Consider the following 16,527-nt stretch of genomic DNA (forward strand, 5'->3'; position numbering starts at 1 on the left):
GTTTGAATATTCATAAAAAAGTAAGGTAGCGCACTACATCTGTCCGGGATTGGTGGGGCCTGATTTTTAATGAATATTCAAACAACAAAATCAGCTTCACTTTTGTGTTTTCCTCCAAAACATAATGTCATGGAATAAAACCAACTTCACATTTAAAAATGAAACTTCCTACCCTTTCCTACCTAATATGTCTCCTGTCGTCATACCATCTTTACCTACCAATTATTCACGACTCCTACAGGAAAATATACACACTATAGTAGGTAAAGACGACTGAAAACAGACTAGTATTGCTTTGCACATGCGCATTTGGAGCGCAACCATCCGTGGTTTAGCTTCATAGGTCGTGATGCATAGATGCCTCAACTAGGTACAGGTGGTGTCGGTGTCGATGGTGTGCCAAAAGCCTAGCTAAAATTCGCTAAATTATATCGATGTGTGTAGATAAATTGTAAGTTATTTCTGGTTGTCCATTCTAACGAACATATGCCTTGAGAGTTCATGTATAACCGTACGTTAGTAGGCCTACCACTGCGTTTTATTTCACGCAGTGGCTATTGTTACGGCAGCCGTAACGCATTTCCCATTTTCTATCGTTACGGTAGACTGCAACCTGGCAACTTTTATAAAAAAAACATGACAAGAAAATATAAAATTAGAAGGAAAAAAGTGAATTTGAACTTTATGAAATTCGGACTTTATTTCCCTTTTAAAAAAAATCCTCCAAAGCCTCAGGTTAGAAAAGGAAAAAAATTCGAGTGCAAAACTGAGATTCGAACCCGCAACCTCGCGGTGCAAAATCCTACCCTCTATCGGCTGAGCTGGCGCACTGCTCGATAAAACGTGGAGAAACAAATAATTATATACCCGCGTGCGTATCAAAAAAATATCGTAGAGGGCGCTAAACAACGAGTGCCGTAACGATAGCCACTTCGTTTATTTTAACGTGATTCAGTTGCGCCTGTGTAATGTGTGTGCAATTATTTTATGGCCATGCATTTGTACAAATGCACGGCCATAATAAAAAAAAAAAACCTTCAGAGCTATGGCTATGCTGTATGCATCAAAAAGAAAATTTAGGGAAAGAATGTTGCAACCTGATGCCACTTTTTTCTTCATAAATCATCTCAATGAAGGTCAGTCATTGCAAAAGTGATGAAAAGGCATGGATCTGGGACTTAGAAACATTTCCAATTTTAATGTTAGGAAATTCTTGACTCTCCATAAACTTTGTACACAACCGCTGCAATGGCGTCATGTTTAATTTTTTTCTGAAAAATACGTTACAGCCAAAATAAAAATAGCCACTTATGTGTAGCAGGCTGCTATATAATTTACACAATTTTTCAAGCTTGTTATAGGGAAATATAAATTTTAATATTTTGTTTTCTTCCTTCGCACTGTGTTTGTGTTGGAGAAAAATAGTCTGTATTCATTTACTAGCACAACCCCTATTAAATCCACTGCTTGTAAGTTGTAGTTGGACATTGTTTTTTGTGCAAGACCTGGTTTATTAGGAAACCACTTTTAATGTCAGTTGTATCCTGTATATTGTTGATGTACCCTAACGTGGCGCGGCCCCTAACGTGGCGCACTTTGATTTTTCGGCTGTAGCGCCTAGCTAGAGCAAAAGTTTTAACTGAAATTTTACAGAAAGTGAAATTTCATCAAGTTCTAAACACTCCCGTTCATAAATCGCGAGTTTATTTACCTGCTACAAAGTTAAAAGAAAATATTATTTTGGCGTGATTTTCCGATTTTATTTTCAAGTGCAAAGTGAACCCTTTCAAAATGCCCCGAAAAATAAGAAAATAATTTTCTGACAAACATCTGGCTGGGTATGTAAGTAGAGATAATAATGTTTTATCAGAATTTATCAAGTTTACAGAAATTCTTAAATGTTAATTTGGAATTTTCCGAGATTTATTCAAGTGCGCCACGTTAGGGAACACTCCGCCAATTTGTGCCCAATTTCCGGACGCCACCGTTTTTGAATTTCGGCTTAAAGTTTATGAAACTGAAATTGTTCACAGATGTTAAATAGCAGGCATTAATAAGGTCAAAGTACCAGTATTTCACTGCATGAATTTGAGGTTTGTCAACAAAGAAGTTTGGCAACACTACACGAGGAAAGTTGGGTAAGCTTCGAAGTGCGCCACGTTAGGGAACACGACTATACACCTCCATTTTGACAGCACCTGAATCAAGGAATTTTTATAAATATTCAAGTAATTTAACCATTCAACAGCAGTACACTGTGACTCTTCAATCCCCCCCCCCCAAAAAAAGTAATGAATTAATTAAAGTTATGAATATAATTTTCAGTCATAAGAAAGTAAAGTAAAATTGCTTTACATATTTGCTTTTTTTTATCCATTTCGTTAATCTCTAGGTTTATACAGATTTTCCTACAGTTTGCTGGATGATGTTAAATGGAGTCGAGCTGATTGTATCGCGAGCAAGATGTCCACTGATTTCATCAAAAAGGACAGCTGGATGAACAGAACCAAAAACCATGGCAACCGATAATTTGACAGTGCGCTTGCCGCAGATGCTAAGCCTCCTTCAACAGAGCAACCACAACTCTAGGTGGCGAGATCGAACAATTGCTCCCTGCCTCTTGTCAAGAACATGTACATATAATTGGCTGTGCAGATGCCTTCTCACGGTATTGCTGTTCCTAGGTCTTCCCAATTTAAGCAATGTTCATGCGCGAGATGTCAGGCCCCAACGGGAACATTACACCCCTAATTACAACTACTACCACAACGTCTCACAAATCGGCACCCAGATCCAAAAGCTAGTCGCCAGGAATCCAAACTACATCAAGTTAGACCTGCAGTACAAGTCCCGCAGTAGCATCCCTCAGTACGTCTTGCACATTTCAAATTTCTCAAATGCGAGGACGGAATCCGGGTCGTTCAGCGTCAGCATGGCGAAACCCAAGATTTTGTTGTCGTTCGGGGAGCACGCGCGGGAGTTTTTCCCGGTCGAGAGCCTCTTCTATCTCCTGAACAACATCACCCGCGGTTTGAGCGCTCCGCACGGTTCTCCCACGGAGAGCTTTTCTCGGCTGATCCTTAGCCGCGTTGATCTGTATGTCATTGGCATGGCCAATCCCGACGGGAGACGGCACATCGAGAGGACCAAGAACTTTTGCTGGAGGGGGACCAGCGTTGGTGTGGACCTGAATAGGAACTTTGACTGGAGATACGGTGGGAAAGGAAGTTCTGGTGACCCGAAGGATGAGGAGTACAGGGGGCCATTTGTTCACTCTGGTGAGTTTAGAAAACAGCAACGTAATAAATGTAAATTCCTTGGTCCGGATCCGTTTCTTAGAGCTGCATGTATGGTTGTAGAAAGGGTGTGACATTATGTCTCATCACTTGCATCATTTTCATCACAGCTTTATCTTTTGAATTGGCAGAAGCAACTCTCTAAGTTGAACGTTTTGTTGTTTACACCTTGAGCCTCCCAGTAGTAACAATTAAGATGCAACAGGTGTTTGAGTGTGTGGGACCTGGTTGCATTCGGCAGCCAACACCAGCAGCATAAAGTCCAAAAACTGTCGCAACGTTACCCACATGTAGACCAGGATTTCTCACAATGAAAATTCTCACTTTCCTTTGCAGAGCCAGAATGTCAAGTTTACCTGGACCTTACGTCTCTTCACGCCTTTGATGCCTTCCTGTCACTACACTCAGGGATCAAGCAAATATACATACCATTTGCAGGTATTGAAAAACAATTTATGCTACCATTACCTTAAAATTACATTATTCTTGTTTTAATTATACATAATAACATGAACTTTTATAAAAAATTAATAAACAACATTGGCAAGCATAAAACAAAACTACCAAATTATTAAAAAGGTCAGTGTAACAATATTTGCCATAACATACTAACCCCCAAATCCATCCATTTCTGAAAATTACAGCAAACGCAAGTGTTGTATAAAAATTATTACCTTTAAGTATGCTGGTTTCATTATGTTCTAGACTTGGAAAGGAGGGTCCGGGCACTAATCTTGAAGTGAGAGCTATACATTGCTGGTTTGCATGCATTTTAGTACACATTAACCCTAACTCCCCAGCCTAATTTACCAGGAACCATACCCATTCTGGCAAATTCCAACACCCACGTGGGAAATTGTACACACACACTGTTGGACTTAGTTTCTGGAGGTATGCCAACCCCAGTGTAAATGACCATCAGTTTAGGGGTACTGTACCTATCCCAACAGATTTAAACAAAACCTGCTGTTGAACTTTGATGGGTTGTGCTCGGTTAGGGTTAATGCACATTAAGAATCACTCCATACATTGTACCATGAAAGTTTTCTACGTTAAAGGCAATATTTGACTCTGTCACTAGTGATGGCACACCATTGATCTGGCAAGTTGTAGACAAGTCCTTAAGCCTAAAGTCAAATTACAAGCCTTTCAAATGAACTGTGACAATGGCATTCCTTTATCATTGTTCATCCCCTGTGACTTGTGACCAGACTTGTTGTGATTGACTCATGATATGACTTTTGACGCACTTGACTACGTCTCTGTAAAAAGGCATTTTCACACTACCCAAGATCTCTGCATAGGACCTGGTCCAAATTCAAGAATTTGGGAACCCCTTCCACGCTAGCAAGAATCCAACAAGGCTTCTTCAGAGGTCCAGCCCTGGCCCTCTAGATGGATAAAATTCAGCCCTGGTTGGGACCAGGGTTGACAGGCTCCATCTGGGTAGAAAATGCAAAAACTACTGCTGACTTGTGTACAAACTGGTCTAAGTAGGAATGGTATGCTTTGTCATCCCATATTTGGTTGGACCCAGTTCTGCTCACGGTGAACCTTGTTGATTCAATACTGGTTGGTGAGAAAAGCCCTTTTTAACACTAAACCCTCCTCAATCCTCCAAAATCCTCAGCGGTTTTAGAGGATTTTGGAGGATTGATGATGAATGGTGTTTGAAGAAGAGGATGATTTTGGAGGATTGAGGATGAATGCATTTTGAGAGGCAGGACTGTCTGATGATTTTGAAGGATTGAGGCGCTGGGTATCCTTCGTTTGAACATAATGTGCAAAATTTTGGAGGACTGAGGAGGGTTTCTAACAAAAGGTCCTAGGGGGTTAGTTAAAATTGGACACCTGATATTATCTAGAAAATTTTTGATTTTTAGATTCAGAATCCAAGAAAACCAATGCAAAGCCTGTGTACTTGGATGAGCAGTTGGATATGGCTCAGATGATGGCTCAGGCTACCCAGAATGCCTTTTCCTATGGCGTGGCTTACAACCTCAACGACTACCCAGCAGATGGGACAGTGTTTGACTACATGGCAGGCGTCAGAAAGGTAGAAATCCGTTTAATTATGTTGTTTCTCTAAGCTTTTAGAGAAGAAAAGGCTGAAGAATAATGGGGAGACAATCTCCTCTTGGAACACCCTAGGTGTGTTGGGAGTGTGTGAATTTAGGGGCTAATCATCCTTACTTGCAACTGAGAAGCTGAATTGTGAAGGACATGGCTACAAGATACTTGAGCCGAAGACATGTAAAGGTGCCTTAGGCTGCCGCCCTACGACCCATGTTTGACTACGGAGCACAGCCAGAGATCAAAAGTGTGTTTTGCAGAGGGAGGAAAACTGGAGAGCACAAAGAAAAAAAGCCTTGTGGTACAGGAGAGAATCAACGAATAAATCTACTCATATATGGTCCGTGACGGGAATCGAACCCGGGCCACATTGGTGAGAGGCGAGCGCTTTACGCTCATGCCACCCATACCACCATAAATGCTTGAATCTTGTGAACCTATGTGAATGCACACGCTCAGATTATTTTTCTCAAACTTTCCATAATGTATATCTAGATGCAAGACATTTCTATGAGACAGGTGTTTGATGTATCGTTGGAACTTTTTTTTCCTTCTTCTCAGATTCCATTTTCGTTTGCCATTGAGTTATGGGGCGAGGGAGACAGCAATAAAGTAAAATGCTTTGACCTGTTCAACCCTTCCCATGCGACTTTACAGGTAATCAAATCATAATGTAGTTATAGTTATTCTGTAGACTTTCTTGATCCAGTTTATTTATATTTATTTCAATATTGGGTTTTGCCCTTCACTGATGTACTTTCATAAGCACTGTGTACTTTGGATTGTTGTCTGAGAGATTTGGAGAAAAAAATCACAAATTTAATAAGAATAATAATAATAAGTGATGCTTTTATAACACTTTCCACCAAAAGTAGGTCTCAAAATGCTTCAAAAGTTCAGCAGGCCATCAGACCACTTTCCTGCAGATTAGATCAGCGCAATGTGGTCTCTATCCTCACAGGTACCCATTTATACTCCTGGGTGGAGAGAGGATATTGTAGTCAAGTGTCTTGCCCAAGGACACAAGTACCATGTTCCCAGTCAGGGTTTACTCAAATGGGACTCGAAATCACAACCTCCTGCTTACTAGTGCAGGAGTCTAAACCACTAGACCTCCAAGCTCGCTGGTTTGAACCGGCCAGCTCAGTGGTGGAGTTGTAAGACGTCCACAGTAGTAAGCAGGAGGTTATGGGTTTGAGCCCCACCAGAGTAAACTTTCAAACAAAATTCTTGCCAGCTTTTGGACAGCAGTGAGTGCAATACAAAATTGCATTGGTTAAGGGCATAACTCAATATTGAATTTACATCTTTCTTAAAGCTATAGTCCATCATTTGCAGCTATCCGAAAAGTAACTGGCGTAATTATTGTTGAAAAACATACTTGGTTGAAAGATAGTAAGGGGACTAAACTCCCTGTGAAATTATTCTTTCTGGCAAGCTGTCAATTTGAAGAAATCAACAAAAGAAGGCCTTTCCAATGGTGCTTCTTAAGACGCACCGTAGGAAATTCAAGTTGGTAGTTCATTTTGTTATTCGGCGAAGCGCGCGCCAGCATTTGCACGACGCATACATGCGCGTGGTTGCAATAATTCGTCGGATTAGTGCGCGACATCGCGTAGCTGCAGTCGGCTCGGTGAGAACGTGTATCGGACGCTGATTCAGGCCCAATTCAAAACATGATTCAGCAACTTTTGATTTGAAATCGAGATCCTAGAATGCTGTTTTTCTCGGAATATACAGCTGAAGCTGAGCTGAAACTTCGTCAGGTTAGTTGTTCAGTACCCTTCTTTAACATTTCAGCACTTTTGTTGCTTCAAACGAACAAAAATGCACAAATTACAAATGATGGACTATACCTTTAAATACTCGTCAATATTCTGTTTCAGTTATTTTCTTGAAGCTTCACCATCTCAAACAGGAGCATTTCTCAATATTCATATTGCAGGGTGCACTCCAAGATATCATGCCCATATACGACACGCTGTTTACATACATGATTCACTGGAAAGAAAAACAAGTCCATAAGTTGTTTCACCAAGACGAGGTAAGTGTGTAAGAAACTTAGTTATGGCTTCTGACTAGCGCCCCTTGAGTAAAAAGATTGACGAAAACTGGGAACTGCCAATGTAGGGTTGGATAGCTCAGCAATCCGGAGGTCATAGGTTCATACCCCACTCCAGTCAATATTTTTGTTGAACTTTAAAATAAAAGAAAGTTAGTGCTATAGATGTGGTCAAATAAACAATAATCAAATCTTCCCCTTGCACTATTGCACTTTAAATGATAATAAGCGTTACGAAAAAAAGGAGAGTTGTTTTTGGAGAGATGGGCATTAAACGTATTCAGCGCAGTGAACAGGTTTATCTAGATACCAGCGCTTTATACGTTTATATTTTTGTATATATTATGTTATATGCATAATGTGCATTAAATCACGTAATATGCATAGAAAATTAAAATTACCATGTAAATAAATCAGAATATCAAATCAAATCAGAATACCAAAAGCTAGCAATCATCCAATTTATAATCATGTAGAGGGTTGTGCATCGGAACCGAGCACCCGACCATTGATGTCAGGAACCGGTTCCAGATTATGAGATTCGGTACCCATAACCAACTTTACAAATTACTTCTCAGAAACTTCTCAGACTATGTTTGTGGGCAATTTTCAAAAATGAAAACCAAGCTACATGGGAGAACAAAACATATTTCACGTATACGACACTTGCAAAAGTTGCAGTTTACATGATAAAGCTATAAGCTCACTGTGCACACATATCTTGCTGTATTGACGCACCAATGTGGTAGTGTTATCTTACTAACCTTTATAAACAATCTGAACAAACAACTGAGATTTGAATTTTGGGGTCTGGTTTCTGTAACAGGTACCCAGGTACCCAATTTTTATTTTTTTTTCAATCGGATACCCGGTTCCTGTACTACCCGTAAATGCCCACCTCTAATGTAGATCCTGCAGTATGTTGGTCCATTTGTGCAAGCAAATTAAATTTCATGTCATGAAATTCACTGGACTTAACATGTCTTCAACTTTTACGCTATTCGCAGCTGAACTCAGATTTGATTTGTGACCAAATTTGTTTGGTCAAGAAGCTCAGCCTCACCAGTTTTTAGAAATGGAACATAGAATCTAGAAATTGAACAAAGAATGCCATGGTCCAGTGGTTACGGCGTTTGACTCATGTACGATCGTGCATGGGTTCAAACTCTGCCAGGAACATGGTGTTTTGCTCTTGGGAAAGATACTTCACTGCAATTGCCTCTCTCCACCCAGGAGTGTGAATGGGTACCTGTGAGGGTAGAAGACCGAATGTGCGCTGATATCGGCTGCTGCGTGGTCTCGTGGCCTGATGAACGGGGTATAATTGTAAAGTGCTTTGACAAGCGCTAAAATAAGCGATTTATAAGTATTACAATTTATTTATCTGATGTGTATTTTATCTTTTTTCAGGAGCCTGAGTTTGGTCTCCCATTTGGCTACATTTTAGTAGCCATCACCTTCTGCCTGTTTGTTCTGATGCTGTGCCACCAGTACAAGCCCTATGGGTTCCACTTCTACCAACGGAAGCGGGTCGTCAGCCTCCGTTCCCTCAGCTCAACGTTTGCGGCCGCCAGTGGCATCAAGATGACATGATGACAGTAGGAGAAATCCAAAGTGCAGTACGTCGCTAATCACTCCCCTTAAGTAATATAATAAACGAATATTCATAAAGTGAACATATTCGCCAGTATTGGTGTGATGCGAATGATGCGAATATGGAATACGAATGCGACTCGGATGAACTAGCTGGTTATATCACCATTTTGTGTGGTTATTACAACTACATACATCTTAACATTTTGATTTGAAATCCACATCGCCCATAGTGTGCCAGATGAAATATTTTTGCAAAATGGTGATTTTAACAAAAAAACTTTTGCCGAGTTGCATACGTATCCCATATGTATGCCATTTCTAACCCTCCTCTTGCTTAAGAGGTCACCAATGGTCAAAATTGTCTTCCTCACCTTGACCAGTATTGACCCATGTAATAACCAGGCTGACAATGCATGTTTCCATAGGAGGGCTAATGGTACTTATTAATTCAATTCGTCTCCGACACAACGAACTGACACTCTGTTGCGCATGATTGCGCGGCACACAGGCGTAGTTTAGAGAACCGGGTTATTTTTGTTTTCATGAACTGACACCCTGTACAGTGCAGCACTCTTAGTGCGCACTCCGTACATTGTAGTTTTCACAAACTGAGACTGATCTTAATTTCACCAGTTAAAACAGTATTTAATAAACATTTTGTGTAAGCCCAAAAGTATACAAATGGATTAAATTCATGTGAAACCTTTCAAAGCATTTTTCTCCGTCCTCTATTGCCGCAAAATGCTTGGGAGTCAGTTCCTGAAAACGAAAATCATCATATTGTGCATCAGTGTTAGTTGTGCCCACGCACTACCGGGTGACAGTTCGTGAAACAGAAATTGTTGTTAACGCGGTTTTCTTGAACTGACACCCACTTGCGCATGTGGCACCCGATATCATGGGCCTCTGGAGTGTTTTGCACTAAGTATTCATGAATGTCAAGAGCTTTAACCTGCTAAAAGGATGGGAACAATGAACCACTGTCAACAAAAAAGTTACCATTCATAAGATGGAATGTTGCATCAGGGTGATGTAAATCAAATTAGGTTTTGCCCTTCACCGACGTATAAACACTGTATACTCAGAAGTTACCGTTGACAAAAAGAGGCATCTGACAATAAAGTGCTGCAGTTTTACAATTGAAATAACATCACTGTCATGTGTGTACGTGCGAAGTTTATTATTTCTTTTCGAATACTCAAACCGGCAAAATTCTATTCGAATTATCGATTGATGATCGAATATCCAAATATTTGGGACAGCCCTACTCCTCATTGAACCTCATACAAGTTTTCCAAAGATGATCTTAGCTCTTCAGGGTACATCCAGCTCGCCACTGCCATTTCAGCCAAAACAGCTAAAATCTACCTCTGCCCTCACAAGGACCCATTTATTTTTGGATGGGGAGAATCGATTAGTGACAAGTGTCTCACCCAAGGAAACACACACACCAAAACGCCTCAGTCTGGACTCGAACCCACAACGTGTAGAATTACCCACAGCACCCAATGTCATGAAACAACTCGCAAGGTACGATGCGTCACAGCGCCACCAATTATCTTATCGCTGTGGTGCATCGTGACTGCAATGCGACTGTGAACCATTCCATCAAACTCATCCTAAGTGCGACGCGTCGTAAGTATATTTATTGAACAATACGGTATGGTAACACAACACAGTACATTAATATTTGTTCTTCAGGTAGCAGATAGACATCTGATTTTCTCGCAAAAAGTCTTCAACAAAATGGCAGACGTGTAATGCAGATTAACCAGTTCATGCTGGGAATATTTTGACGAGAACAGAGCGAGGCGCGGGATTACTTTTCACTCGACCTCAATGCCAGGCGGGTTGAAGCCATCACCCTCTGGCAGCACACTCATATTTCCGGCCTCGCTCACTGTGAGCGGGTCGCTGACAGATAATTCCGGCCTCGCTCCCTACGTGTTTATCCATCATCCATTCCGAATACCGCAAAAACTTTGCATGTAAACACATCATCCAGAGCGAAGTGGTTATAAGGAAAACAAGCTCGTAGTGGACAATTATCAAAATGGAAATTTTAAGAGCAATTTTCAAGGTAAACCATATTTACTTTGACGCGTAGTCCATTTATAACTATATTTTTATACGAATAATGAATGTGAACATTCCATCTGTCGCCGAAAGAAATCATTCTTTCCATTGCACGAATGTGAAACGTTCATTATTTGTTTTATACAACACCTAAATAAATCCTGATTATCTGATTGGTCAGACCTGCTGTGACCGTGCAATGGAACTTCCATTTACGATGAAATGGAACTTCTATTTTTGCCGTGCAGCCACACCGTGCAGCGGGACGAATAATTGAATGACACGTGATCAACGACCACAAATCAGATGACGGGGATTTATTCAGGCGTTGTATAAAACTTAATTACGGTATCGTTTGTTTTAATTGTTATGCCACAAAACTAGCTCAGAAAAGATTTGATGACCAAAAGACTTGTCATACCTTGCGGCACGTTTCAAGCTTTTGTCAAGGAACTTACGATGCGTCCACCGTATTGTAAGTTTTGTGAAATGGATTATATGACGTGTCACAGCTTTTCTTGAAATCGGGTGCAGTTTCTTGAGTTTCATGTTCCAGACCATTAGGCAATGGCACTCATTGCATACTTTGCATATTTTCCCCCGCAGTCCATCACCTTTCCGTTGTTTGTATTCAGAAGCAGCCTTGTTATTCATTAAAACAAAAAAAATTTGCGGTGAACACCATATTGTTTATGTCTAACAAACAGATTTTGACTTAAATCAATATTAGGTTTTTGCCCTGCACCGACGTATAAACACTGTATACTCAATGTGTTACCTCCCGAGTGAAAGTTGGAAAAACAATGAATATACAGTGTTTATACGTAGGGGAAGGGCAAAACCCTAATATTGATTTGCGTCATATCACCCCGACGTAAATTTGATCTTATGAATAGATTTTGACTTGTTCCATTGATGCACTTGAGAAAAAAATTGCTTCTGCATTGTAACCTCGTGGTGATGCAATGCACCGTGAATCGCTCTTATTCTTATTTATCTGTTGCCAGTGTCTTTCATAATGTTCTGCTAATGTTCATGGTCCCTTACCAGTGAAAATCCAAAATGGGGTCCTTTAGCCAATCGGCTCCATGTAGATTGTCACATGAGCTTGGCCACTTCAGTGTCAATTCGCCTACAGTGGTAAAAGGTTCTTATACATAGTAGCAACTTGTATGCGATGTATGAAGCTATTGAGTGCATGATAAAACAACTTGCTGGAATAAAATGCATTCCAGTCAAGAATTCACGGAATTTTAAGCTACCCAGGATGTAAATCCCTAGGGAATTGAGGGGATGTATCTGACACCCAACTTTTTGCACAGCAGGGGTAAGGGTGGGGGTGGGGAGGGAATTCGATCATCCCCCAGATTTTTGTGGTGAAAAAAAAAAATCTTTGTAGTCTAAAAAATACTGAAGATTACTTAAAAATACAAATTAATACCATGTGCCAGAGTCATATGGTTCCTAGCCAATCAAACTTCTTGATGAATTTTATTGTTTTCATCAACATATCATCAGCGACACCACGAAGTAAAACTCAATTGGACTTGAGTGCGCGCTACGTACGCATATTCCGAGTGATTTTCGTTTTCACTAAATTACACTCATCTTTATTTCACCAGATGAAGGCTTTTTATTAAAATATTCTGTAATCCTACAAGAATACAGATTAATTACATTCCTGTCAATCATTTTAAAACGTTTTTATCCAAATGGTTTTTCCGTAACAGTGTTATAATTTTGTGAAAACGAAAGTTGTTTGCGCCAGTGTCCGATGTGCGCACACACACTTGAGTTTTACTTGGTGAAACCAAATTTTGTCATTAAGCGGTTTTCACGAAGTAATACTGAAGTGGACTTGCGTGTTACTTCGTGATGTCGGTGATGGGGAACACTTTTTCCCCTTGTGGAAAAAAGGGGAAAGGGTCATGTCCAATAGATCCCTTGCGTGGTGCCCCCTCTCGGAGATAAGGTCTGTCCTCCTCCGTGAGTAGCCACTGTCTACTTTCAGTGCCACTGAACTTAAATAACCTAAACTGCCCTGAGTGAGGGCGCTCTGATCACGGTGTCTATGTAGTAAAAGAACTTCGTCTATTAAATATAACATCAGCGAGCAGTGTTTTTACACCAGCTTGCAGAAAATCAGCAATACATTTCATCAGTATCAAATATTGTTTGAAAATGTCTTATTAACTGGCTGTAAAATTTGGACAATGAATTTGCTACCAAATATGTGTGTGAAAAGTTTTTGTTATGTAAATTAAAATGTATGAAAGAAAACTTCCTTGGAAATGCATTACTGATATTTTAGGGGCAGTGTGTACGTTTATCACTCGGCCACTCTGTTATTCAGCTTGTTCTTATTATTTTATAATCGAATATTTATTATACTTTTACATTTTTGACAAGTGCAGCGCAAGCGCAGCCCTATTGTCCAAAAGGTCACGTTTTAAAGAAATCCCAGTTTCAAACTGGTGACAAGAATTTGAAGACGCCGGTTTTGCATGAGGTGTACACCTCGTATGATATGAGAAACCTCACATGAAATAATTTATAATTATCACATTGACGTTGGAATGTATGACAGTGTGAGTGGTAATTTATCTTTTTTTAACTTAAAGGGAAGATACAACATTTGCAAACATCAAAGAACGGAATGATCAAATTATCACGTAATACCTTACTGAATTGTTAGGGAATGACAGTCTAAAGCATCCTTTAAAACCATGGCTCCTGGTGTGCTGTCATTTTCAAGAAAAACTGTATTTTTCCAACGCTGGTCGGCTGACCAGCGTTGGAGAAAACTGGCTTTTTTCAAAAACTGCTCCTACTTTTTCATATTTAGTTATTCTGACTTTTCTTTGCAATTGATTACACACCTGTGAAGGGGTTCAAGCTTGCTAGACTGATTCTCTAACCTTACAGTTCCCCAAAGTGTATTAATTGCTCCGTTTCATCTTAAGTGGGGTCAGGGAACCAGACTACAAGAATATGATAGGTTTTCTTGGTTTTTCCAGCATCTACAAGCCCAAAACGTGAATTAAGTCAGTTTAACAATATTTTCTATAACATACTAATCCTCCAAATCCATTTATTTCTGAAAATTGCAGCAAAAGCAAATGTTGTACCTTCCCTTTAAGTCTTTGAAGTATAACATAACTATCAATGACATTTTTCAATACCGGAATTGCAAAAGATGCAGTTTTGTATATAACTGCAAGTGTATCGATTTTGTTGTGTGGGTTTTTTTTTGTCAGTCTATTCACATGGGTTTTGATATCCATAGCCATGTGTACAATGAACAGAGGCATGAGTACTATGGTGCAGTAACAATGTACTGAATGCTGACTGAACTTCAATGCAGCAATCCTGCATATTCCCATGGGTCATTGTGCTTCTTTTTTTTGTGTGAACTATACAAGAATGTAGTGTAACTGTTACAGAAACGGAGTTCACAAAAGTTGAAGGGCATTGGATGGCATCAGCGGCAGCAGTCACAGCCCCAAATTTTTCTCCATAATGCATTTTGTCTTCCAAAAAGTACCAAGGATTCAGAATTAGTTTATTCTACTTTCAATATTTTTGTTTCAATTTTTTTTTTTTTTCGTTTTAAAAGCAGGGTTGATCAAGGATTACAGATGAATGGAGTGTTTGTGATATTGTTTTCCTTTACGTCCGAGGACTTGGGACAGTGGGCTACATGCAATAACAATAGACCATTATCATGTTTCGACAATCTTGATTTTTCCCATTCAAATCAACGTAATTAACCAAAGCGAGGTTGGAAGGACAAATAGTCTGGTTCCCAGTTGCACAAAAACATTATCATTCAGTACTGTTATTGGATACTGGGAACATGACTGAAATGGTGGCAGCATGATAAAGGTCTATAACTCTGAGGACCTGAGCGAAGTCCTCGGGAGGTTTTCGTGTACAAACCTTATGGGACATGTTAAGAAAAACTTGAAGTCCAAACAATAAGAACAAAAGAAGGGAACGATATTATAGTCCTCACAAGTTTAGTCAAACACTGCCAACCTTGCCATCTTTGTGTGGAACCTGAAAAGAAAACAGGTCCACACACGATGCAGGTTGTGTGAACCTTCTGTGGACTAAGCCAGGTCCACACAAGGTTTCCCCCTCTGGAAAACAGGTTTAGAGGCATTTTGGGGCTAGGGTTATAAAGAGGAACACTCAAGGAAATCATGATTAAAAGTAATGTAAGTTGTTTTTCTGTGGTTTTTCTTAACTACATGAAGACAAAGGGGGTCTACCTGACGTTCCCCCGAATCCTTGAGGTGAGGGTTAGGGTTGGGGAACATAGGTACATTTGTATTAGGGAACAAAGGTATATGCACCCAGACAAAGGAATGTCCACGCTGTACGTATGTATGGTACCGTTACTGATTGGTAGGCCTGTGTGTGTTGAGGGGGTGTTTAGTAGTAATCTGTGTGGTGGGTTTTTCATTGTTAAGACCGAGCTGTGGGGACTCCAGCGTCTCCACAACGTCTTTGGTCCCCACATTAACAATTGCCAATCGGGTGTGTGGTCCTCACAAGTACAGAACAAGTGGATAGGTGTGTGCGAGGGGGTGGTCTTGGTCTCCAGAAACGAGAGGGGCTTCCATTATTTTAAGATGAGCTATGAGACCATTAATTAATCATTTTAGTCTTATGTGTTGTCATATCAGAATAGACGGGGCATCACACCCCTTCCATACCACCTGTTGACATCTTGCTAGATGTACTGTTCCATCTTACTAGACTTTTCATTTTCTGTTTTGTTAAATTTCTTGTAAATCCAGTATTACACTTTCGAAATGAACATGTCAAAGTGTCACTCAGATTTTTAACTTGAACGTTTTTTGTAATAATTTTTAATTCTAAATTTGATAAGGAAACAGTTTTTGAAGAAAAAAATGAAATGTTTCAGAAGTATCAGATATTTAACTGTGACTGGATTGAATTTTATATTTTACATGTGATTGATTTAATGATATTGATTGAAAAACAAAATATGTCAACAACTTTTAGCCTATATGTGTGATATAATTTCCATTGTTCAGTAAGTCTTATTGCAACTTGTGAAGCCTTAACACCAATACTGAATATATAGGTGGTTGGGGATAACATAAAATAAGCGTTTATATGCCTGACCCACCCTCAAAAATATGTTGCATCTTTTGTTCATAGAGAAAGACGGTACACTGTTGGGAAAGATTTCCATATACGAAGTTCACTCAACACCGGCCCTGTGTACAAACCCTATGAGATTGGACTGAAAAATTCTAAGTGTTTTCTAAGAAAATGCTTGTATTTTCTCACTGCTCAAATTGACTTTGATGACATGAAATTGCTATCTGGGGGCTTGTTAGTCAATACAGAGGAAATTAGTGAACTTCGTATATGGAAATCTTTCCCGCG

General features: G+C 39.8%; 1 protein-coding gene across 3 annotated transcripts; it reads left to right on the plus strand.

The window, feature by feature from the left end:
* Positions 1-365: 365 nt before the first annotated feature.
* On the plus strand, positions 366-9,124 carry LOC119744848 (carboxypeptidase A2-like). 3 transcript variants are annotated; one of them, XM_038221021.1, is made up of 7 exons: positions 366-451; positions 2,393-3,278; positions 3,633-3,734; positions 5,180-5,352; positions 5,931-6,026; positions 7,315-7,413; positions 8,842-9,124. In XM_038221021.1, the coding sequence occupies exons 2-7, from the start codon at positions 2,516-2,518 to the stop codon at positions 9,022-9,024; spliced, it is 1,416 nt and encodes a 471-aa protein (XP_038076949.1). In that variant the 5' UTR covers positions 366-451; positions 2,393-2,515; the 3' UTR covers positions 9,025-9,124. The 3 variants fall into 3 exon arrangements, with proteins under 3 accessions (XP_038076949.1, XP_038076951.1, XP_038076950.1); XM_038221023.1 differs by having other exon boundaries at positions 2,403-3,278; XM_038221022.1 differs by having other exon boundaries at positions 2,415-3,278.
* The last annotated feature ends 7,403 nt before the right edge of the window (positions 9,125-16,527 follow it).

The sequence above is a fragment of the Patiria miniata genome, unplaced genomic scaffold (assembly GCF_015706575.1).
Source record: "Patiria miniata isolate m_02_andy unplaced genomic scaffold, ASM1570657v1 HiC_scaffold_7, whole genome shotgun sequence".
NCBI lineage: Eukaryota > Metazoa > Echinodermata > Asteroidea > Valvatida > Asterinidae > Patiria > Patiria miniata.